At 50.6% G+C, this 24280-nt stretch overlaps 4 protein-coding genes and 1 pseudogene across 13 annotated transcripts; 3 read left to right on the top strand and 2 right to left on the bottom strand.

Moving 5' to 3' along the window:
* Positions 1–1084: 1084 nt before the first annotated feature.
* On the bottom strand, positions 1085–2602 carry LOC133167704 (cysteine-rich and transmembrane domain-containing protein 1-like). The gene is made up of 5 exons (XM_061298555.1): positions 2529–2602; positions 1998–2046; positions 1654–1688; positions 1448–1577; positions 1085–1346 (listed from the first exon to the last, which is right to left on the bottom strand). Exons 2-5 carry the CDS (start codon positions 2044–2046, stop codon positions 1207–1209), a joined length of 354 nt encoding a protein of 117 aa, XP_061154539.1. The 5' UTR covers positions 2529–2602; the 3' UTR covers positions 1085–1206.
* A 147-nt stretch (positions 2603–2749) lies between these two features.
* apbb3 (amyloid beta (A4) precursor protein-binding, family B, member 3) lies at positions 2750–6284 on the bottom strand. 7 transcript variants are annotated; one of them, XM_061298549.1, is made up of 13 exons: positions 5996–6284; positions 5421–5584; positions 5227–5273; positions 5115–5166; positions 4775–4912; positions 4584–4711; positions 4391–4396; positions 4175–4289; positions 3818–3887; positions 3671–3754; positions 3477–3586; positions 3203–3412; positions 2750–3113 (listed from the first exon to the last, which is right to left on the bottom strand). In XM_061298549.1, exons 1-13 carry the CDS (start codon positions 6042–6044, stop codon positions 2865–2867), a joined length of 1422 nt encoding a protein of 473 aa, XP_061154533.1. In that variant the 5' UTR covers positions 6045–6284; the 3' UTR covers positions 2750–2864. The 7 variants fall into 7 exon arrangements, with proteins under 7 accessions (XP_061154533.1, XP_061154531.1, XP_061154532.1 ...); XM_061298547.1 differs by having other exon boundaries at positions 5227–5276; positions 5996–6283; XM_061298548.1 differs by having other exon boundaries at positions 3203–3409; positions 5227–5276; positions 5996–6283.
* Positions 6285–6506: 222 nt separating this feature from the next.
* Positions 6507–8510, top strand: sra1 (steroid receptor RNA activator 1). Of its 4 annotated transcripts, none has more exons than XM_061298551.1 (6): positions 6507–6665; positions 6902–7006; positions 7242–7319; positions 7692–7846; positions 7922–8030; positions 8107–8510. In XM_061298551.1, the coding sequence occupies exons 1-6, from the start codon at positions 6641–6643 to the stop codon at positions 8238–8240; spliced, it is 606 nt and encodes a 201-aa protein (XP_061154535.1). In that variant the 5' UTR covers positions 6507–6640; the 3' UTR covers positions 8241–8510. The 4 variants fall into 4 exon arrangements, with proteins under 4 accessions (XP_061154535.1, XP_061154537.1, XP_061154536.1 ...); XM_061298552.1 differs by having other exon boundaries at positions 6508–6651; XM_061298553.1 differs by lacking the exon at positions 7242–7319.
* A 1206-nt stretch (positions 8511–9716) lies between these two features.
* LOC133168297 (calcium/calmodulin-dependent protein kinase type II subunit alpha-like) lies at positions 9717–16239 on the top strand (annotated as a pseudogene).
* Positions 16240–17580: 1341 nt separating this feature from the next.
* On the top strand, positions 17581–23831 carry hyou1 (hypoxia up-regulated 1). The gene is made up of 24 exons (XM_061299800.1): positions 17581–17740; positions 18119–18194; positions 18293–18386; positions 18460–18538; positions 18624–18778; positions 18887–18963; positions 19031–19212; positions 19316–19431; positions 19515–19701; positions 19793–19927; positions 20011–20093; positions 20162–20294; positions 20422–20606; positions 20688–20826; positions 20908–20965; positions 21190–21266; positions 21407–21562; positions 21626–21774; positions 21856–21943; positions 22048–22304; positions 22378–22462; positions 22583–22832; positions 22922–23026; positions 23128–23831. Exons 2-24 carry the CDS (start codon positions 18125–18127, stop codon positions 23172–23174), a joined length of 2907 nt encoding a protein of 968 aa, XP_061155784.1. The 5' UTR covers positions 17581–17740; positions 18119–18124; the 3' UTR covers positions 23175–23831.
* The last annotated feature ends 449 nt before the right edge of the window (positions 23832–24280 follow it).

Here is a 24280-nt window from a genome sequence, read left to right as displayed (position 1 = left end):
CTGAAAGGCGGGAAATGGGTCATGTCCGATGAGCTCACGTCAACCCAAAGGGCCGTTGAACAGACTTGGCCCAAGATGATTAAATGTACAAAAGCACGTTGACGCTGGTGGACATCCTCTTCATCCTCCACTTCATCATTCTCCTCATCATTATCGCCACGGTCTTCATCTCCCGCCTCTTCATCATCGTTCTGGCTTCCCTCTTCCAGTTTCCCTCCCTGGGGCCACTCGTGTTATGATGCTCGCACTTCTGTTTACGGAGGTTCCTTCTGTTGAACATCATCATCAACTTCATCCTCCTCCTGCTCCTCATTATCCCAGATTCCCTTTTCCCTCCCTGGGGCCACTCTTGTTCTGAAGCTCTCATGTCTTGTTTGAGAAGGTTTCTCGTCTTCGTGGTCTTCATCATCCCCTTCCTCGTCGTTTTCATCCTCCTCCTCATCATCATCATCTGTGTCACCGCCTGTAGCAGTGCAGCTGTGCATTAGCTGACCCCTGACCTGCAGTGGCTGATCTTTGCTGCGCGAAAACATGTTGTCAACATCAATCAGTGTGTGTGTGTGTGTGTGTGTGTGTGTGTGTGTGTGTGTGTGTGTGTGTGTGTGTGTGTGCGTGTGTGTCCCAGTGGGGAATGGAGGTGACATGAGAGCGGCAGCTGTACCCAACCAATAACTATACAAGGCTGTGCGTGCGCACATATACACATGAGATTTATTGATTCCCACGAGAGCGGGAGAGAGAACAAGCGTGTAAATACGCCAATTTCATTGTCAACAAAGTACCGCTTATAATTGGTGATGGCGCTTTTATTGGTTTATTTGATTATCCATCTGCCACTTGGCTCACAGCTTCATCAGGGATATGTCATTATTTAGGATGATGTCTTTAATTGAGAAGCAAGAGGTCGTAGCGCTCTGGCGCCCCTTGTGGTCCTTTCCCCGGTACTGCAGCAATCAAGTTGGAGCTTTCGAGCAGCACAGGTGTCAAACTATTGCAGCTAGCCACCCTGATCATTTGAATCAATTGTGTTGGAGGAGGGAAACGTGCACCCCAAAAATGCATGAAGGAGTCATGACATCACAGCTTCATCACAAACAATGGAACAAGCCAAAGTAGGTTTATTAGTTTGCTGGGTCCGCCAGAAAAGTGATGGCATGACACGGTTGGCACGGTGGCCATAGCAACAAGCCAGATGTATTGGCCAGGTTACAAGTGACGCGTCAGTAAGTCACACAGACAACAGCAACACAGAAGGGTGGAGCACGCCGACAACAGCGACCTCAAAGCTCCGCCGCCGCCACCACGACCCACGTGGGCCGCACCCTCGTTCTGGTCCACCACATACACTGGAATGCGGGTACACACACACTGTGATATATTGCATCTATACACACATAGGTATCTTTTGGTCAGCCGAGTAGATCCCATTATCCCCGAAACAACCTACCCGTGTGTTTGGGCGGCCCCCCGTAGGTCTTGGGAGCATCCCAGCCTTGGGGGCCGACGTAGAAGGGGTTGGGGTAGCCGGGCGGGGTCAGGTACTCCTGCGGGCCCTGGTAGTAGGAGGAGGGCGCCGCCTGCGACCCACACTGATGTCATAAGACGTCGCCGCCACACTAACGCCAGCCACTGAGCAAGCGTGTCCTTCCTTACCTGGTAGGGCGCGGCGCCCGCCAAACTTCCAAAGCCTACTGGCCCAAACAGATACACACACAGACAATTTACACTGAGTTGACATTTTTGTCCTTCGTCAGCGCCCGATTCCATAACAGCCATTCACAAAGAAACATTGCAGCAATGCTTTGGTTCGGTCGGGTGCCTGGCAATGCGTCAGCCCGTTGGCATTTGTCATGAAAAATGAAATTCATCGGTGGAAAGTTCTTTGAAACCCGAAATACACACAAATAAGCAAAACCAAGGTTATTACAGTCCTATTCCCTTATCTATCTATTTCACTTGCTAGCTAGCAACCTAACCTTGGAGCAATTGGCACACACCTTGCGCCGGTGGAGCCGGGGCATACGGGGGGGGATGGTCAGCGCTCATCTGGAAGGACAAAGTTGATATCACTGATGACGTCAGAGCAACACGCGCACTTTTTATGGGATGACTGCGCCAACAATGCTGCGCTGTCAGACACGCATAGCAGCGCTAATCCAATTGAGATGCGTTGCCACGACGACAGTCTGTCCTCGCACTGTTGATTGTTGGACGGACGACGCATACGCGGATAAAAATGCAAACTTGAGAATGCTGTCGAAATAATTGAAGGAAAAGTTTGTGTCGTTGACTGTTGCGCAACACAACTTGTAAGCACTTATTTGGTCCATTCACACCTCAGTTGATTTGTATAGCCCTAAATCACAAGCAGTCAGTCTCAAAGGGCTTCACATAGACAAAAATGGACAATTATTCTCAAAGCATCCCCTGATCTTAAGCTCCCAAAGCCACCTAAAAGCTTTCATCAGATATTTCATCCATAAATGTTCAAGCAAGTTAGTGCAAGAAGAAGAAGATGGGCAAGTTACCTTTCCACTCAGCCGCGCACGTCCAACGTCAACGCTCTCAACGTCTGACGGCTCCCGTGGCCTTGGGGGAGGTCACGCCTTCCATTACGCCCTCCTCCCCTTCTTCCTTCCCTCCTCCCTCCAAGCAAGAAATATGTAGATGAAGATGTTTTACCGGGGTTAGGAGGATTACTGTAAGCTTTTTGTGACCCCCCCCCCCCAAAAATGATGGCTGCATCCAATCAGATCAACACGAATTTATTTTTTCGGGAGACATCCGTGATTGCGTGACCACGCGTTGGCGGTCAGCAGGAAGTCCAAGTCGAGGTCTCCTGAGGGACCGAGCGTCCTCCGTTGTTAGGAGGCGGCGGCATGCTTGCTGCGGAAGGTGTCCAAGAAGGCCATCATGCCCCTGCGAACACCGCTGCCGCTATAGCCACCGTTTCCCTTCATAGGCGACACCCCGCCATGGCTGCCGCCGCCGCCGCCGCTTTGGAAAGTGGCGCCATCCACCGAGTTGGCGCGTTTGACCTTGGGTCCGGTGGCATGCCAAAGCCGCCTCCTGGGCGGCGGCGTCTGAGCCACCAAACATTTCTGATACTGAACCTGAAAGGACCACGTGTCCTACATCAGTGGTGGGAATACTTGGAGAGTTCAACTCTGATGGAATGCTAAGCTACGCTAAGCAAACTCACCACGCACGCTGCCTGGACTGCCTCGGACAAGGGGCCGGCGTCCGGCTCGCACCAGAAGACGTGACATTCGAAACGCTGCCGGCCGCCATCCACGATGATGGCGAAGGTGCGACTGTCGTGACCGACGCCCAGGAAGCTGAGGAAACGCACCTGGCAAGCCCACACTGGCTCCTCCCCTTCCTGCTCCTGCTGCTGCTGCTGCTGCTGCTGCTGCAGGTCAAAGTTGCAAAGTAAAAGAATGCAGCTCACGTGCAAGTCAGTAAAGCAAGTGTACCTTGAAGACAGACAGGACGTTGTCGGTCACGTGGATGACGGCGGCCTCCCACTCGTGGCGGCGGGTGGAGTTCATGATGCTCTCGATGGCCAAGTTTAACACCTCCATGCCTGCGGAATAGAAAGGGCATGCTTCAGAGCCAAAGGGTGTGGTGCGGCCCCGGAAATCCCTCATGTGACATTCCTGACGGCTACCCATGCCGCGGGACACGGGCAGGTTGCCAACGTAGTGGACGTCAAACTTGTGGACGCGCTGAAGCCCCGCCTCCAGGAAGTCCACTGAAAGACAGGAGGAGGAGTCAGCGGGCCGATGTGGGCGAAGCGGGCGACGCGGCTCCTCACCTTGTCGGGGCGGGTCCTCGGGCGAGACGCTGTACATGGAGAGAGAGCGGGACGTCTGCCGGGTCATGGTCTGAGGACGGACGGACGGCAACGACGGGACATCATGGTCATGGCGTTCTCGCGCTCCCATTCATTTACGCATTGCTTAACTTGAATGGCAAAAGGGGCGCATTTTGAAAAGTTGTTTCGAAAGATCCCGCACGTGATGTCATCGGGTGTGGTGCGCGTGACCCTCGCGCACGTGCGCTAGCATCGTCAGTGACATTGTTGCGTGACGGTACGTGACATCACCATCGCATGACATGCATCATTGTCTGGCGTGTCTGTGTGACACGAGCGACACGGTGCGTGACTGACCTGCGAGCACACGCGATGCAGCGCGGCGGCGACGGCCTTGGCGGGCGCGTCACAGCGGAACACGTGACACTTGAGGACGCAGCTATCCTTGTCGGCCGCCACAAAGGCAAAGTCCCTGAAGGCGAGCACACGCGCCGGCCGGTGGCCGTCATTCACGACGGCACGAGCCGCGTGGGTGCGTGCATCCGTGTTGGTGCGTGCGTGCGTGCTTGTTACCTGTCCCTGCCGGTGCGGGCGTGGCGGCATTCAAAGAGACAGACGGGGATCAGTGACATGTTAGCCTAGCAAAGTGAGCTTGGTTTTAGCCTAGCACCAAAAGCCAAGCAGGTGCCGTGTCTTGCGGTGGGTGACAAGAGGAGGACGGGCCAGAGAGCCCGTGAAGGTGCCGCCGGCCGGCCAGCTGGCTCACCTGCCATTGTTGCTGCCCACTCCCCATACGCGGATGTCGACGATTGGCTGGCGGTACAAGGGGGTGCGGTCTAACGGGTCCACCAGAGTTAGCGCGTCCCACTTGAGAAGCAGCTTCATCTCACGGCCCTGCGGACACACAGACAGACGTCCGTCAGAACTAACTGGCAGACAGGCGGAGCCGTGTCTCACCTCTCCCAAGACCCCATCCGTCTGCTCGCCGCCGTCGGACAGTTGCTGGATGACGTTGCCCACCGCCAGGCTGCTGCGGCCCGGCGACAAGTCGTCCTCCTCCACCTGCAGCCAGCCCAGCGAGCGCACCGAGAAACACTGCCGCACGCCGTTCGTAGACAGAGCGGATTTAAGACGGACGTCAACACAGATGGATGGGATTTGAAGATGGACAGATGACCATGAAGGAGAAGCCAGATGGCCACATGATGGGCAGATATGAAGACGTGAAGTGGACAGAAAGGAATAAATGAGACTAAGCGCAGATTAAATGTGATGCATTGTGTGTGTCGTGTCATACCTGGGAGTCGTTGCCATAGCAACCAGAGGTGTCAGACCTTTGAGACCTACAACTGCAACAAATACACGTTGTGTGCATACTGTGTGTCTGTGTGTGTGTGTGTGTGTGTTACCTGGTGTCAGGTGGGACTGCACTGAAGCCTGGTGGTCCTTGTTCGTCCTTCTAGGAGCAAACATCATCCAAAAGAATTAGAAGACAAACAAGAGTCCACCTTTGCCACTAACGGGAAGCATAAAAAAAAACAGTGCAATTGGCCCACAGACAGAAAAGGGAATCCAAATCAAACGACAAAAAAAGACTTGCTACCTGTGCATCAAGCAGTGCTGGCTTCCCTTCCAAGCGAGGGTGCTGCCACTGGGTAGCGCCAGTGGGCACGTGCCAGTAGTAGGTTCCCGTGGAGTCGTTGATGGTCCTCCAGCCAGAGGGAAGATCTGGGTCAAGCAGAAGGTTCTGGTCCGTCCAGATGTTGTCTAATGAAGCCATAGCAAATGTGACATCAAACTCGGCTTCGGCCGCTCCGCCACTAGATGGCGCCAGTGAGCGTCACAACATCCGGCCACCATCGGTTCACCTTACCGTCCAAGTACAGTTGTGTATTGTGTGTGTGTGGGGGGGGGGGGGGGGGGGGGGGGCTGACTTGCGCTTAGCGTTAAAATATGCTGCGTGTCAATCGATTGCAAGTCAATCACACCGCTGAACAGGAAGAGGCTTGAATAATTAATAAAGCAGCACAGACAGGAAGTGCAGTAGAGGCTTCTTTTCAACCTCTGCTTCTTAATTCTTCTTTAACTTCAGTCTTACTTTGAAAATACCGAAAATGGTGTGTGCACATTGCAGTCAGGTTTGCGTGTGACAAAGTTGATTTTCCGAAAAGCTCTTACCGTCACAGTTAACAATGACGATGGCCAACATGTAGTCTTTGCCCATCATGGTTCCAATCAGCCGCTTGCCCTCCAGAGTGCACACACACTCATAAGCGCCCCCCAACACACACACTCACACACTTCACACATAAACCTTCACACGCGTCCGCAAACTCATAGGCCCGAATTAAGGTTTTTCAATTTCTCTGCGTGTCCTTGTTTCCACGGCAACAGCATCAGTCTGGTGTCCTTGTGTGATGGTCTTCTTGTCTCACTGATGGAGGGAGGAGACACTACCGCTCCCGCCCTCCCTCCCGCCCTCATGAATACGTCAACAATGACTGGCGCCTTCTTCCGGTGACGTCAAAGGCGCCGGGCTCTCGCCCCGCCTTCCGATGACGTCGCGCCACGACCTCATCAAATCTCCGTCGAAGAACTTCATCGAACGCTAACACCTGGCTGAGCCAGTAGGTGGCGGTAATGCTCCATTTGGTCCCCAACCGCCGGAAAGAAGAGGAATAGCACCTACGTCATCTTGACGCCGCCCCCCCCCCCGAACCCGGAAATAAAATTGCGTTGTGTGTATGTAGCTGGTTTGTCGGTGGCGCTTCAGTTATTTTAATGGCGTAGTACAGAAAACAGTCTCCTCAACTTCGACACATAATGGATGAAATGTATGTCAAGCCAGGTAGGAGGATTAAGTATGAAGTTAGCAAATAGGTCACTTAAAATTGCCAGTGGCTTGATAGCTGCTAGCTGGCTACTAGCCCGACACGTCACACTCGACATGTTGCCATGTACACAGTCCAAGTTTGGTTCCCTTTGATAGTGACAGATGAATGAAATGACATACGTAACAACTTTGCATGCCGCCCTGACAAGGTAACGCATTAAATGAGTGCTCATGGTCGTGTGACCGTCCAGGTAACCAGGAGCGAGGATGGAACGACCCCCCTCAATTCTCCTACGGTCTCCAGACGGCCCGCACCCCGCAGAAGAACCTTCTGAACAAGAGGCCCACGCTGCCAGGTCTCACAGCGGTTCTTGTACATGTAGAGCGTTTGTCAGGCCGCACCTGTGTGTGGAGTGGCACCCACTGTGTTGTGGTTGACATGTCTCCTGACAGTCACCATTATCATGTGACTTCAAGTGTGTGGTGTCATCAACATGTATAGTGTTGTAGATTGGCTTAGTTGCATCAAGTTAGTCATGCTCATGTTGTACACAGTAGTGTGCCATCATCTTCTCCACGATTGATCGATAGATGCCGCGGCCCTTCCTACAACTCTTCCTTCGGGCCCCTCGGGTCCGCCGCCTTGTGGCTTGGCCCCTCCTCCTGCAGGTCAGACGCCACCATAATGTAGACCAGTGCTTCTCAAATAGTGGGGCGCGCCCCCCTTGGGGGGCGCGGTGCTATTCCTGGGGGGGCGCGTGTGACCCTGGGGAACAGGCTTTTTTTTTGGCAGTACTAGAATAAAGTGTAATTGCGCGTTTACTACAGCAGGGGGCAGTGGCGCTCTCATTGTTACTTCTGTCACGTTTGCGACAGTGCAACATTTTACGACTTACAAGACAAGTTAGGATAGTCACGGTGGGGAGGGGGGGCGCGAATAGATTTCTTCTTGCTAGGGGGGGGCGTAACAGAAAATAATTGAGAAGCACTGATGTAGACGCATTGCTGAAGTTGTCGTCACACGGTGCGAAATGTCTGCAGGTTGCGCGCCCGCCTGGAAGGCCACGCCTCCCGAGGGCGCCGCAGGACGCATTGGGGGCGTCGAGGACCCTGGCCAATCTGAGGCCGAGCCCAACTTGGAGGACGTGGTCGAGGTTCTGGAGCGGGTGCTGGCCAGGTGCAGGGTGGACGTGGCGGTGAGTTGCGTGACCCGTTGGTGATGTCGTCAACGATCCCGTGAGTTTGAACGCAGGCAGGCATTGTCTGCGCAGCCCCAGGTGTGTAACGACATGGAAAAGAGACTCCGCCTCTTCGAGGACAGCTGGACATCGGGTCGACTGAGTCTTCCTGTGAGGAGACGCATGAGCGCCTTGTCTCAAGGTTTTGCGTCCGTCCGTCTGACCGTCGCGGTTCCTCTTTGTTTGTGACTGACTGTGCCGCACGCTTACGTCTCCAGAATTGCAGGCGGGACACTGGGACCAGGCTGACGAGATCCATCGCTCGCTAATGGTGGATTACGTGACCGAAGTCAGCCAATGGATGGTCGGCGTGAAGCGACTGATCGCCGAAAGCCGCGGCCCTAAGCCTTAGCGGAGGCGCTAAATACATCCCGAGGCACGTCAGACCGCAGTGACTCCTGTTAGTCGTGACCTTTGAACTTTTCAAAGCGGACGGTCAAGGTAACGGGAAGAGAATGAGGGAGAATGCTGTTGCCATAGCAACCATCCAGCAGCTCACCAATTGGAGAGCGTCGTCGCCAAGGAAGCTAAACGTTGTTTGTCTATCTGGACGATTGCTTTAAAAAGGATACATCCATCTGGACGCTTGACTTGATCAGAATACATGTCTATGATGATGTCATGATTGTCTTGGACCACTTTTATTCTCCTTGTGGAGGGGCCACGCGTAATAAGCGTCACCAGCAGAGGGCGGCAAAGGTTGATTTAGGTGGGAGGAAAAAAAACTGCACGTGACCTTTGTTGGAAAGAATCACGTGACTGGCGGCGCCGGGAACACATGGCCAGAGTTAAAGATTGATGAAGTGTTTCAAGGCATACCAAATGTTTTGTGAAATGGTTGCACTTTTTATTCACCGGAGCTGCTGCCTAGGCATCGACAAAATGAGGATGCAGTTGCCATGGCGACCCTGCATGCGGGCGTCCCGGCCAATGATTGGCTGGCTAACAGTGTGGAGGGGGGGTTCTGAGTAGGCGGCGAGCAGAACCTGGAGAGGAGCCGCTCTTCGCCATCCCCTCCATCTTCATCTTGCGTCGAAACAAAGCGGTCCTCCTTCTTCTCCTCTGCGGTCTTCGTCCGTCCGTCCGTCCAGCCGCGAACCTTCATCGCCATCAGCATCGTCCCCAGCGCCTGACCCTCGCTCCAGCGCCGGCCGGGTCACCATGGCAACGGTCATTTGCACTCGCTTCACCGAGGAGTATCAACTGTACGAGGAGCTGGGAAAGTAAGTTGATTATTCGTGCGCTTTGCATCGGCGCTACGGAGCCTTGATATGTGCTCCGTCCGTCCGGTGTTTAATAAAGACGAGAGAGATGGAGGGATGGTGAGAAGAAGAAATGAGTGGCAAACCTCTCTCACCTCATCCCCCACACGCAGCCAGGTGTGTTACATAAGAGAAAAAGTGGCAGACGTATTCATTCTGGCAAAGCTGCGTATTGATGACCTGTCATCCATCAACTGATCACCATCCCCTTTCCTTGCGTCCTCATTGGCTTCCCCCGTTGCCTTGTTTCGTGCGTATCCTCGTTTTCGTGTCCTTTAAGTCTGCTTTCCTTACTCCCTTGTTTGCAAAGCACTCTCCCTCGTTACCTGGGTCCCCTGGTTCCGTTCTCCCTGGTTTCTTCTTTCTTTGAGTTCTGCCTCTCTCCCTTGTATCTCCTGTCTCCCTCGAGTCCTCATCCCACCCTTCTTTACTCAACTCACCTCACCTCACCGCTTTCTTTTTCCCTTCTCGCCATCTCCTCTTTCCTTCTCGTCCTTAGTCCTCTACTCTCTGGTTCCCTCGCTCATTTGTTTCCTCGCTATCTTGTCGTGGGCGTGCAGGGGCGCCTTCTCGGTGGTGCGCCGCTGCGTGAAGGTGCTCTCGGGTCAGGAGTTTGCCGCCAAGATCATCAACACCAAGAAGCTGTCGGCGCGAGGTGAGACGCCACCGCTCGGCCGTGGGCGCCCGGCGTGGCAAAGGTCAACGCCTGCCGGGCGGAAGCGGGCGCGTGAAGCCGGCTGCCGTCTGTCGCGGCCCGATGACGTCTTGGCCCAAATTCAAACGTTCTTCTCCTCTTTCTGTCGGCAGATCATCAAAAGTTGGACCGCGAAGCCCGAATTTGCCGCCTGCTCAAGCATTCTAACATTGGTGAGTCGCTGGAGGGAAAAGGCCTGAGGAAGACCATGATGAATTATGGACGGGGCGCTCGCCTGTCCATAATTCATGCGATATCATCATCATCACGTGAGCAAGATGCGGCTACAGAAATCGAAAACACGACAGAGCGGCGATATGGTTGAGTTCCGCCTTTTTTTAAATTCATTAACCAAAACTGAACAACCCAACCTCCTTCGGTATATCAGCATCAATTTGCCACAAAATGCATTTTGACGCACGCTGCCTTCATTTTGTAACGGCATGCAAAAAAGGCCCGTCTCTGCCGATGCGGCGGCCCACACGTGCGCCCACACACCACACACACGTGCGCACGCACGCACGCACACACACACGCGCGCGTGTGGAAAAAGCTCTCAGAAAGAAATCATGTGCCTTTTTTTTTTTTCTTCTTCACTCCTCCGCACCGATTGTGTGTTGCCGGTAGACTTTTGACGCTTTCACCTAAAGACACTGTTGCCTGGCAACACACACACACACACACACACACAGAGCGAGCTGGGTTATGTAAGCCTCCTCGGTATGTGCGGAGCATCGTCCGCCCGCCCGCCCGCCCGCCCACACGGAGCTGCCGTCGGACACTCGGCCACCGCTGTCGTCCGCCTAATTGAATCGGCAAAGTTGCGGCGTTCAAAAGACTGCTCCGGGATTTTCTTTCTCATCTTGCCTCCTTGCTTGTCTCCTCGCTCCCCGGCAGTGCGGCTTCACGACAGCATCTCGGAGGAGGCTCATCATTACCTCATCTTTGACTTGTGAGTGGTCTCGGCCGACGTCCTAATTGGGGTGTGGGAAAGGCCGACTCCATCTAGCGTGTGTGCGCGCGCGCGTCAGGGTGACAGGCGGCGAGTTGTTTGAAGATATCGTCGCCCGGGAGTATTACAGCGAAGCCGACGCCAGGTGAGGACGCCGGCCGGCGTGTTCCACCTGTGCCCTTTTTACCCCTTTGCCTTTTTTGTCCGCAGCCACTGCATCCAGCAAATTCTCGAGGCGGTGCTTCACTGTCACCAGATGGGCGTGGTCCATCGCGACCTGAAGGTTTGCCGTGACTCCTCCTCCCTCCTCTTTGGTGCGGCGGCTTGCCCATGCTTAGCACGCGTGTTGTTGCGGCACAGCCGGAGAACCTGCTGCTGGCCTCCAAGTCCAAGGGGGCGGCGGTCAAGCTGGCTGACTTTGGGCTGGCCATCGAGGTGGAGGGCGAGCAGCAGGCCTGGTTTGGTGAGATGACGTCACGGTCACACGGTCATCGCCGTCATTGTCATCACGCACGGTCGCCATCCCTCATAGTGTAGGGAACGAACGCAGCGGTGGCGTCGTCTGTGTCACCGTGACCATCACCTAGCAACCGTGTTGCTAAGGCGACTGCTTACACGCGTGCGTGTCCTCAGGCTTTGCTGGGACCCCCGGATACCTTTCTCCCGAAGTTCTGCGGAAGGATCCCTACGGAAAGGCCGTTGACCTCTGGGCCTGTGGTCAGCTTCCAACCGTCGCCACCTTGTCTCCTTCACGCCACCGCCACTATCCTTGTCTCTTTGACTCTTCTCTTTTCCTCCTTTACACTTGTCCTTTTTTCCTTCACGCCTCTCCTCTCCTCTCCTCTCCTCTTGCGTCTTGTGTATGTTGTTCTCTCTGTTCATCCTCCCTCCACTTGTCTCTTTGTTTCTTCTCCTCAGGTGTGTCCTGTCTCCTGGGGTGTGTATTTTGTGTCCTCAGGTGTGTATTGTCTTCTCAGGGAGCGTACGTCTCACCCTCAGGTGTCTCTTCCCGTGCGTCTTGTATGTGTCCTTGATTTTTTTGGGTGTTGGACATCTCCTCAGTTTGTTGTCTCTTTTGCCATCCTCAGAGCGAGCATCCTTGCTTGTATGTTTCACGTCTTCATTTGTTCTCCATTCTCAGGCGTGTCCTCGGTCGGTGTCCTCGAGCGTATGGCGGTTTTTGGTTTTGTTCTTTTGTGTCCTGAGGTGTGGACTCTGAGACGTGTCCTGGGTTGTGTCTTTTGCATCCTCACGTGTGTGTTTTGGGCCCTCAGGTGTGATCCTGTACATCCTTCTGGTGGGCTATCCTCCCTTTTGGGATGAAGACCAGCACCGTCTGTATCAGCAAATCAAAGCGGGAGCGTATGATGTAGGAGGTCACATGACACGGCGGCCGCCCGCCCGCTCGCTCGCCGGTTGTCGTGACGCTTGGCGCCCTTGTCCTTCGCAGTTCCCGTCCCCCGAGTGGGACACGGTGACTCCCGAGGCCAAAGATCTGATCAACAAGATGCTGACCATCAATCCGTCCAAACGCATCTCGGCCGCCGAAGCGCTCAAACATCCCTGGATCTCTGTGAGTGAGCGAGCGAGCGAGCGAGCGAGCGTCGACCTCTCTGGTGATTGGTCGAGGGCCACGCGTGACGTGACGTGCGTGCGTTTGTGTTAATGCAGCATCGCTCCACGGTGGCGTCCTGCATGCACAGACAGGAGACGGTGGAATGTCTGAAGAAGTTCAACGCCCGCCGCAAGCTCAAGGTAGGAAGGCCGAGGGCTCATCCCATGGCTTGCAAAATTGGGCCACGTGGCTTGTTTCCGACTTCCTACTTTCTCTCTTCTCGCTCCCTTCCTCGCAGGGCGCCATCTTGACGACGATGTTGGCCACCCGCAACTTCTCAGGTGGGTCGGCTCAACAGATAAATGGGCTCAACAATTTTAGCGGAGGGGCTGAGCTTGCATTCTCACCTTTGACATACATGTTAGCAGCAGATTAGCACACAATGATCACATCTAGTATACTGCGTGTGTGTGTGTGTGTGTGTGTGGGTGGGTGGGTGTGTCGGCAGCTGTGGTCGTATGTCAATCACCTTGTAGTCTATTCATAGCTTCTGTTGTTGTAGCTACCTTTCACTTTAACAAGATCACAAATTCCAGGTCCTGGTCATGATGCTAGATCTGAACCACAACCTGGTCCTTGCCACAGATCTAGATTTCGACCTCAATCCAATTTTGGGTCCTGGTACTAAACCTTGTCCCGGTCCTAACCCTATATCTCATCCCGCATATCTCGTATTTGACCCTGGCGGGAGACTTGAGATCTGATTCTAGGACTAGACTGCAACCTAGTTCTGCACCGCTTTTAGCCCTAAATCTAGTCCCAGTTTTTTGTTGTTATGGTGCCCAAGCTGCGTGTCTATCTGTTGTGTTTCTTCTGTCACGTTTGAGGAATGTTTGGTGTCAAGTGTTTGCTAAAAGTGGCCTCGTACATGACTCCTGTTGCACTCCAAGCCCACGTCCACACATTGGCGCTTGTCTTGGTGGGTGGACTGCACGCTCGCTGCTGGGATGTTGGATTCTGAAACTTGGACATTGTCGACTAGTCGTAGCGTATAGCCGGAGCAGCGCTCATGTGGCCGTTGGTCCAGGCAGCGGCACTCTTTGCGCTGTCGCTGACACTTTTGTTGCTGCTGTGCGTGTTTGTCGCCGTCCCGCCCGCAGGAGGGAAGAGCGGAAACAAGAAGACGGACGGGGTCAAGGTGAGTAGAAGCGGCCGCAGGGGACCGCTCGTGAACAATTTGCAATCCGCGTTTGCTGTCGTCGCAGGAGTCGTCGGAGAGCACAAACACCACCATCGAGGACGAGGACACTCGAGGTAGGCGGGTGCCGGCCGGGGAAGGGAAAGTCGTGACCCACGGGTCGGATGTGTAGTCAGTGCGCCCCCTACCTCCCTCCCTCCCTCCCTCCCATTCCGTGCCAGTGAGGAAGCAGGACATCATCAAAGTGACGGAGATGCTGATCGAGGCCATCAGTAACGGCGACTTTGAGAGCTACACGTAAGTCGGCGCCTCGATGGCCAAAGCAGGCCGGCAAGGCAAGCGCCTGAGCCGCATCCTGCGCTCGCTTCCCCCTCAGCAAGATGTGCGACCCGGCCGTGACGGCCTTTGAACCCGAGGCGCTGGGGAACCTGGTGGAAGGCCTGGACTTCCATCGCTTCTACTTTGAAAATCGTGAGTGCCTTTCCTCTTCCTGCCTTCTTTCGTGTGTCCAAACGCGTGTCTGGGCGCAGTGTGGTCCAAGAACAGCAAGCCGGTGCACACCACCATCTTGAACCCTCACATCCACCTGGTGGGCGAGGAAGCGGCCTGCATCGCCTACATCCGCGTCACTCAGTACATCGACAGCAACGGGGCGCCGCGCACCGTCCAATCGGAGGAGACCAGGGTGTGGCACCGCCGCGACGGCAAGTGGCAGATCGTCCACTTCCACCGCTCGGGCTCGCCCTCCACGCTCAGCAAGTACGGCGCGCGCGCCTGGGCCGCCCAGCGGCTAGGCTAGCATGCTACGGCTTTAGCTTTCATTCTACATATAGTATTTGTGTTCACCTAGCTAACTTCCTGTGACAAGGTCACCGTCGCCTTGACGACCAACTGATTGACAGCAGGCCGCTCCCGTCGACAAACGGGAAGAGAAGGAGCTGAGGACGGACGGGGCCAAACCTTCATTGTTCGTCCGTTTGACCAATCAATCAATCAATCAATCAATCAATCAACCGATCACACCAACCCCCCCCACCCCCCCAACCCGACCTCCCTCCACGCCCCTCATTGCCTGTGTCCGAATCTGCACGCTCTTCCCCATATGAATGGTGTTAGTGTCCGAGGAGCCTTTCAAAGAACCCGCAAAAAGTCATGAAGCCCCAAGCCACAGGCTCCTCCAAATAGTTGGGTGTGGGCTTGTCAAAGCTGCTGAGTCTCACTACGGTGGGCCACTGTGTGAGGGGATAAGGGTGGACATTCGGACACAGCCCTTGATGGCTGCTTTTCGTGGTACTGACGAACGAGGCCCTCCACACGGTGGAGGAGGGCTGAAATGTGTATTTATTGATCCTCAACAGAAAGTGGCTGGCTGGTGCATGTGTCTTTTGTCAGGTAACCAAGAGGATGAATCCAAATGTTGTTTTGGTGATTGATTGCTAGCTAGCCTTTGTTCCATCCAGACGCTTCCTTCTCTCGTTTGCGACCTCGCGAGCTTCCATAAACACCTGCACTTACTTCGAGGGTCTGCTTCCTCCCAAACAGTCCACGTTTGGGCCGAGTCAGACAAACGTATGACATAGTAATAATTCAAAATATTCAAAAAAAATTAGCTCATTAGTCTACTTCAAGTGCTTCGACCTTCACTGCGCAAAATTTCTTCGCCTGGTGTTTTCTTGTCTGTGGGTGTGCACGAGCGTGCGTGCGCTCTTCGGCTTTCCGATTGCATGCATTTGAAGTTGACACGCAAGCTCCCGGCTTTCTAGTCACGTGATTTTTGGCCCGTTTACACCCAAGCGATTTTTTTTCTCTATCGATTAGCGACTTTGGATATGCTGACCATTCTTGGGATGTTCCTAAGTTTTCTTTTTGTTTGCTTGAACTGCTTGGAAAGTGAAATCTTCCCCCGCGCTCAGTGAAAACCTTTGAACGCACGCTGCTGACGTCATCACGACCCTTTCCGCCATGGAAGCTTGACCTCCAGATGTGCGCAATAAACTTTTTCTTGCCCTTTGTTTGCAGGCTGATGACGTCACCACGCGTAGCGTCGATGTACAGAAAGTAGGCTTTTTTTCTTTGCTTTTTTTAGCTTTGGTGTTGTTAGCAGCTGTTCCTTAGCTAAGGTGTAAACAAGACCAGGGATGCTAAACGGTCACGTTTCTCAGGGGAAGCGACGACGCAGAAAACGTAAAATAATCAAACCAAATACGAATAAATAGAGGTGAGCAATTTACTCTATTTTGCCGTTTGGTTAGTGGCCTGGACACATGTTGGGGTTTGTCACCGCCACCGTTTTGTCAAGCCGAACAAAACTTAAGTCAGGCGACCGACCGGCAAAACGAGTGAAAATTGGCCGCCACTTCAAATCGTCAATGAAACGGGCTGAGACGAGAGGTTTGTTGGTGCTTGATGGTCAAAAATCGACTTCCGTCAGTGCTTACTCTGTCATTTTTGAAAGTTTCTCATCATTTGTCATCAAAATGCACATCCGTCACTCCGACGGAAGGCCCACCTCTGAAAAGAAACGAGTCGATGTTGTAAAGTGTCAGCGCCTGCATGCTCGCTAGTAGCAGGAAGTGAACACGACGTGCGTGCGTGCGCGCGCGTGCACATAGGAGAGAACGTGCACGTGTTTCTCCTGCATTCTGCAGTATTGTCACATTTTAAAAAGCAAATAAAAAAAAAAAAGTTCACCAACCATCTCCATGTGATTTGTCAAAAGGCATAGTAAGGCCTGTATTTCTCTTCTCTCTCTCTCGCTCTCTCAAGACTAATTGTTAGAATTGTTTTGCAATACACCTTTTATTAAACAAATCAATGAGAAGCTGCATTTATTCTTTTAATTGTATTTGTTCCTAATAATCATCCAAGTGGAAAAACCCCTCAATAGAACAGCCCTTTTCATTCAAATTAACTGGAGATAACAGCGTGCTATTTGTTATAGCACACCTATAACTTGTTTCTGTCAGTCACATAAGTAGTGGTGCAGGTACCCAGACATACATTCTATACAGAATATCATTGCTGACGTCAGACGAATGTGGAGTTTGCTGATCTGATTCTAAAGATTCGGTTCATTTAAAGGAACTGGAATGCACATCACTACAAAGCAGGGAAACATGTGACCGCTCAGTCACGTGAGTAAACCGGAAGTTTGCGCTTGAATGACTTTTTTAGTCAAACACAAACAACAGGTATACGAGCATACCATAGACTTCAAGTTGCACAGATCAATACAAGTAAACTGACAAAAATAAAACATTCAAATAAAAAAAAAAATGATATATATAAAATAAAATTAAATGGGGCGGCATCTGCTTTACGCAGGAAAAGGAAGCCGTGTGTGATCAATTTGTACACCGAGCTCACAGTTCTGAACTTTTGTTCATTGAACTCGTTCAGGCACAACACTGCTTCGTAAGGTTACGCATCCGTCTTGCAGAAGTCGGACAGACCGCTATGCAATTATGACGAGGCTCCCCTCCCTCCCTCTCTGTTGACCCTTTTCAAAGTACGCCTCGTGGACGTGGACCAACTGGCTGTGTTTACGTTTTTGATCACACCACGTGGACCAATCACTGGATTGTGCGTAGCCCTTGAGGGGTCGGGTCTTAAATGTGGGATCGGTGTTCACGGACGTGCCTTTCTAGGTTCTTCCATTGCATCAAGTTACCTGTCGGATGGTAATAACATGTCTTTCAAATTAAGATCGTAAACTTGTTTCTACAAACAGACTGAAAGGCTTTCATTTAAGAACAGCGATCCATTCTTATCGTCAATCTCATCCTTAGTATATATGCAATGCATATTCTTACCAACTCTTTTGCGTTTTGATGATCAAAATGATAACGACTGCTAATTTCAATCGTTTGCTGTATTGGGTATTGCGAATGATAGTTTATTCGCCCGAATGAACGTTGTAATATAGTTAAGCAAACCTTGGAACATAAAACCAAAGAAACATTTAGGCGTCAAGCAAACGCATTTTGTAGTGCCAACCGGAAATAGTATGCACTATTTGAGCTTGACTTTTGTGGTCCTTCGGTGGGTCCAATGAGGTGACGCCGCGTTCTGGGCCCAACTGATCGAGTCAAGCCGGTGATAAGCTGGGCTAAAACTGCTCACTGTTAAAAGCCAGAACATCTAAATTGCCTCCAAAGTGGCCCTTTAATATCAGAAGAAAGACGAAAGAGGGTACGTAATGGTTGTTCGTTGTGTCTGCAGTTGTAGTCTGAAGAAAGGTCCATTCACATCAATGTTAGTTGTGCCCATGCTGTCCTGCTAGCTAACAATGTTGTTCCATTTCATATCGTACGTACGACTTTAATGCAGGGCTTTCTTGCAGAATAGAAATGCTTTCCTGGTATGGCTGTTTTGTACGCCACTGAATGGAAACGTTAACGTGTCATGGAGTAAACGGACTCCACGTCCATAACGCTTTTCATTTAGAATTGTGGCGACTTGTGCTTTCCATAGCGCTTTACAATGCATCACATTCACGTCTTCGATCGATGAGGTCTTTTGATTTAGTCCAATGACAAAGATTGATGATTTCATATTTGATCATTTCAGCTCATCATGGTTTGGAGAAAGTTTCCTTTGGCTGCCTTCTCCTGCCTTGTCCTTGCAATGTTGCCTTCTCACACAGGTATGAGCTGCACATTTTGTTGCTCTCGTCTTCCTTCCTTACTGCAAAGTGCAAACAAGTCGTGAAACTCTGAATTGATTTGTGGTATTCCTTTGCAGAGGCTGTGGCTGTCATGTCAATCGATGTAGGGAGCGAATGGATGAAGATGGCAATCGTTAAACCCGGTGTGCCAATGGAGATTGTTCTCAACAAGTGGGTAGCAACAAGCATGCGTTTCTGCTTCACATCACTAATATATGAATATGGCATTTCGTTTTATTTGTAGAGAGTCAAGGAGGAAAACGCCAGCGGCTGTATGTCTCAAGGAAAATGAACGCCTTTTCGGTGACAGTGCTTTAGGAGTGGTAAGGGCTACACCCACCGTCTTGGAAAAGCCTAGCATATGCAATATGCTTGTTGAATTCCTCAATAGGCTTGTTCCATTTTCAGTCTGTGAAGAATCCCAAAAGCGTCTATCGACACCTGCAAAGTCTCCTGGGTAAAAAGCACAACAACCCACAGATAGCGCTTTACCACAAACGCTTTCCTGAGCACCAACTGCAGGTTGACCCCGTTCGAGAGACGGTTTATTTCAAAGATTCCGAGTAAGTCTGCCGGCCTCGGAATGGCAAATGCTGACGACCTTCATTCAACCTGTGTGACAATTGTTGTCCGGTAATGATGAACACCCCAAAAAAAATCGTATGTCTCAGGAAAGTGCAGTACACAGCAGAAGAGCTTCTTGGGATGATGCTCAACTATACTCGTGGACTGGCTCAGGAGTTTGCAGGTCAGTTTCTTCTTCAGCAAATTTCACAACGGTCGTTGATCTTCATTTGTCTTTCTACAAATCACAGAGCAGCCAATCAAAGATGCAGTCATCACCGTTCCAGCCTTTTTTAATCAGGCAGAGCGAAGGTCTGTCCTGCAGGCTGCACACGTGGCAGGGCTCAAGGTCCTTCAACTCATCAACGACAACACGGCCGTGGCCTTGAATTATGGGGTCTTTAGAAGGAAAGATATTGACAGTACAGGAAAGGTACATTTCAGACGTCAAATGATTAACTGTATGTGATCAAGCGTTCTTTTGAGATGGAAGTAGCCATTGACCAAACGTCTGTTGCTGCGTTGCTTCCTTTCAGAATGTAATGTTTTTTGATATGGGCTCAGGCAGCACAAGCGCCACCATTGTCACATACCAGACGGTGAAAACAAAGGAATCTGGCAGCCAGCCACAGTTGCAGATTCGAGGTGTCGGGTGAGTGGGTCAAAAGTCTACTTTTCGAGGTCAACGGACGGCGGCGCCCTGATGTGGCTTTTGACTTGGGATCGATTCTCCAGCTTTGACCGTGGACTGGGTGGCTTTGAGATGGATTTGCGCCTGCGGGATCATTTGGCTCAACTCTTCAACCAGCAGAAAAAGACCACCAAAGATGTGAGAGACAATCACCGTGCCATGGCCAAGCTACTAAAGGAGGCCCAGAGGCTAAAGACAGTGCTCAGTGCAAATATGGAATTCATGGCCCAGGTGAAGCCATCTTCCTCCCCCATAAGTGGCAAGCCGGCTCCGGTTTTGGGAAATGTCTGATCTGGACCATTTCGTGCACTGTCCCTTGCAGGTGGAAGGCTTAATCGATGAGATTGACTTCAAGGCCAAGGTCACCAGAGCAGAGTTTGAAGAGCTCTGTGTTGATCTATTTGAAAGAGTGCCTCAGCCAGTGCAAGATGCCCTCACTGCTGCAGAAATGAATCTGGTCTGTATTCACTATTTGCTCGCACTGTATTTCAGAAATGGTTGTGCGTCCTTCACTCACTATCTAGTTGTTTGTTGCAATAGGATGAAATTGAACAGGTGATTTTAGTTGGTGGCTCCACCCGTGTCCCAAAGGTTCAGGAAGTGCTGCTCAAAGCAGTAGGCAAGTAAGTGGAAACTTGAAGTCCGCTTCCAATATGCTAAGGGCTTCATCGTTGTATCTCCTGGAATTTAGAGAGGAATTGGGAAAAAGCATCAATGCGGACGAGGCGGCCGCTATGGGAGCCGTGTATCAGGCTGCTGCTCTCAGTAAGGCCTTCAAAGTCACGCCGTTCCTGGTTCGAGACGCAGCTGTCTTCCCCATTCAGGTCGCTTCGCTTTGGAATAATAAATCCTTCTGTTCGTTGCTTTATTGACTGAGAATGTACACTTTGCTTTTCTTTTGTTGGAGTAGAACATCCCTCTGATTCTACGCACTTGTCATTCCATTTCTAGGTGGATTTCACTCGCGAGGCTGAGGAGGAAGGTGCCCAAAGCTTGAAACACAGCAAACGTATCCTCTTTCAGAGGATGGCCCCCTATCCCCAGCGAAAGGTCATCACATTCAACCGCTACACTGACGACTTTGCTTTCAACATCAACTACGGGGATGTCGGCTTCCTGTCACAGGAAGACCTTAGGTAGACCTCATGTATATACAAAGTGTCAAATGCTCATCACTGCTAGTCATGCTAATGCTGTGTCTATTTTCTGGCCTGCAGTGTGTTTGGCTCTCTCAATCTGACAACAGTCAAGTTGTCCGGAGTGGGCAGCAGCTTTCAGAAGCACACGCAGGCAGAGTCCAAAGGGATTAAGGCCCATTTCAACATGGATGAAAGTGGACTTCTCCTATTGGATCGAGTAAGTGTTTATCCGGCCGGCCTGGATGCGTGGCCCGCCCAACACGCCTGATGGCACCTGGTTATTTTTATTTTTTTACAGGTGGAAGCTGTTTTTGAAACCGTTGTGGAGGAGAAGGAGGAAGAATCCACATTAACCAGTATGTTGTTTTTTTGTTAAGTTTGCTTTGGGGCACATTGTCTACATACAGTTTATCTGGGAAGTACTGTGGGGCTGTCACAAACAATTCTTTTTGGAACCCATCATCGCCCCAACCTTGACTCTGATTCCATGATGTTGCGTATTTGATACTGCTTTTTGCGACCTTGATAATGACCTCACCACAACCGAAAATGCATTCACTTTCTTTTTTTTATCTTACAGAACTAGGAAACACAATATCCACATTGTTTGGAGGAGGATCCCCAGAGCTTGCTCCAAATGTGACTGCACCTGTTCAGGTAACATTATTTTGGCAAATGGCTCTAATGTTACAAAGGGTGGAGGAAAAAAAAAGAAAAATTACGGGGGTCTGAATACTTTACACTGTACTTAAAAAAAAAAAAAAAAAAATCTATATATATATAATTTGTGTATTCAGGATGATAAGGATGACTCTGGCAAAGCTGGCGAGAATCAAAATAAGGCCGAGGATACCCAAATGGGAGAGAGTACCAAGGAGGAATCAGAGAAGAGTGCTACGGAGGAGAACAACCAGGAGAAGGCCCAAGATGCAGGCCCTTTGAATGACAACAAGGTAAAGTATGACGATTGAAATTTCCCATCCCAGTAACAATAAGAGTCAACATCTACTCTGTAGGAGGAAAAGGACGCTGAAAAGAAATCCGACGATGAAAACGTAGCTAAACCTCTGAAAAAGGCAAAGATCTCGGAAGACATCAAGATTGAGCTAGTCATCAATGATGTGATGGATCCCACTGATAATGACCTCAAAGCGTCAATAAATAAGTAAGAAATCACTCCCCCTTACCCCAACCGGCTCACTTTTCTCTGAACTCTGCTTTTTTTTTTTCTTCTTCCTCCCCCCAGGCTGCAAGATTTGACAGATCGAGACCTGGCCAAACAGGAAAGGGAAAAGATGCTCAACACACTGGAAGCATTTATCTTTGAAACTCAGGTGAGATCCAAGCATTCTTTCTTTCATCACTAGATAGTGGTCAGAAAAAAGAAAAAACAACAACAACCCCACAGCTCCACATGATATGTGCTTGATGTTTACAGGACAAATTATACCAGGAGGATTACCAGCTGGTGGTGTCAGATGAGGAGAAGGAGCAGATTTCCTCAAAGCTAAGCGAAGCATCTGCGTGGATGGATGATGAGGGCTACTCTGCCGCCACCAGCCAGCTAAAGGAAAGGTTTTCTCAGCTCAAGCATTTGTGCAAGGACATGTTTTTTAGGGTGGAAGAGCGACGCAAGTGGCCCGATCGCCTCGCCGCCCTCGACAGTATGCTCAATACCTCCAGCATCTTTTTGCGGTGAGCATCAACACGAAAGGCTGAGACAGATGCTACTTTTATATTGTTCTGACGTGTCCCAATTCCTTCAAAGGAGTGCAAAGCTCATTCCAGAGGATGATCAAATTTTTTCCCAAGTTGAACTGACTGTGTTGGAAAAGGTCATCAATGAGACGATGGTAAGTGAAGTTTAATGTGATGTGGTCCAAATTATGGGTGCAACCAAGAAATGTTGGACTAGACCTCTGAAAAATGGATTTATAAAGTAATGCATCAAAAAACCCTTTTGGTCTGTCCAGACGTGGAGGAACGAGACTACGGCCGAGCAGGAGAAGCGTTCTCCGAAAGAGCGTCCGATCATGCTCGCCAAAGACATTGAAACAAAGATTTACCTGCTGGACCGAGAAGTCAACTATCTGCTCAACAAGGCAAAGTTTGCCAAACCCAAGTCTAAAGACAAGGCCAAGAATAGCACCAGCTCTGATAAAACCAGCACGTCCAATACCACGGCCGAACAGAAAGTGGAGGAGAACTCTGACAAAACCAGTGGTGGGTGGCACATGCACACGCTCTGATGAGTAGGAGTTTCTTTCCTCTATTCCACAACTGAACTGCTAACTTGACATTTTCAAATGTAGAAAGCTTAGAAGAGAAGCTGCCCGTTGATGCCACGTCCACAGAGGAAAGCACGGCTCAGATAGAATCCGATAGCAAATCACAGCTCACAGAAGAAGAAGAAACAGGTTGGTTTGCAGTACAACGTTCTGATGATTAACTGAACTGACTTCATATTGTCACAAACATGTTTGATCTTTTTTTCCTCTCGCGTCGTCCTTGTTTTTAGGAACTGAGAAAGCCAAATCTGAGAACCACATAGATGACGAATTATAACAACTGGAACTGGGAAAAGAATCAACAATATTTATTGATGATGTAAATGTTTTCATTTTTGATCCGATGTCCATTTGTTGTTAAAGACTTGAGCAGGCCTTCGTTCTCCTTTTCATATGTTGGTCTCTTAGCAGCGTACATTTCACACGGTAAAGGAATTTCACGTTTTTGTTTTTTTCTCCCCCCCCCACGTGTTTAAGTTGTCCCGCCGCCTTCTCTGCACTGTATTTTTATCCGTATTGTTGTTGTATGCTGACGCTGATTGGACAGCCAACGTGTACCATACACACGTCTGTGCCCTTAGAAGCTGCAAGAGGAAATCTAGAAATTCCGTATCAATCAGACTGGATCATATCAACGTAGCGTATTAGGAGGAAAGGAATATGGAGTTGTTTCAATGATGTGACTCAAATGTTCAAGTACTTCCCCTCCACATTCATCTGACGTCAGCGATGATGTTCTGTATAGTATGTCTGGGTACCTGCACCACTGCTTATGTGAGTGCCCACTGACAGAAATAAGTTATTGGTGTGCTATTTCAAATAGCACGCTGTTATCTCCAGTTAATTTGAATGAAAAGGGCCGTTCTATTGAGGGGTTTTTCCACTTGGATGATTATTAGAAAAAAATACAAATAAAAGAATAAATGCAGCGTCAGCATTCCTTCTCATTGATTTGTTTAATAAAATGTGTATTGCAAAACAATTCTAACAATTAGTCTTGAGCGAGAGAGAGAGAGAAGAAAAATACAGGCCTTTTGACAAATAACATGGAGATGGTTGATGAACTTTTTTTAAAATTTGCTTTTTAAAATGTGACAATACCGCAGAATGCAGGAGAAACACGTGCACGTTCTCTCCCATGTGCAGCTCACCAGCTTTATCAGACTTTGACTTTAATGTCTACATATGATATTATAGGCAGACAATGTGGATGGAGTGTTCCTTTCTCAACTCGAAGTTTGTGGGGTCGATCTTCAACCCTGGTGTCGAATTGTCCTTGAAGCCCAAGTGTGGACCTGGCTGGCTGGCAGCGCCTTGCATGGCAGCAGCCTCACATTGGTGTATGAATGGGTGAATGTGTTGCATTGTAAAACGCTCTGGAAA

The sequence above is a fragment of the Syngnathus typhle genome, linkage group LG15 (genome assembly GCF_033458585.1).
Source record: "Syngnathus typhle isolate RoL2023-S1 ecotype Sweden linkage group LG15, RoL_Styp_1.0, whole genome shotgun sequence".
Taxonomy (NCBI): Eukaryota; Metazoa; Chordata; class Actinopteri; order Syngnathiformes; family Syngnathidae; genus Syngnathus; species Syngnathus typhle.
This window is presented reverse-complemented; position numbering and strand designations above follow the sequence as displayed.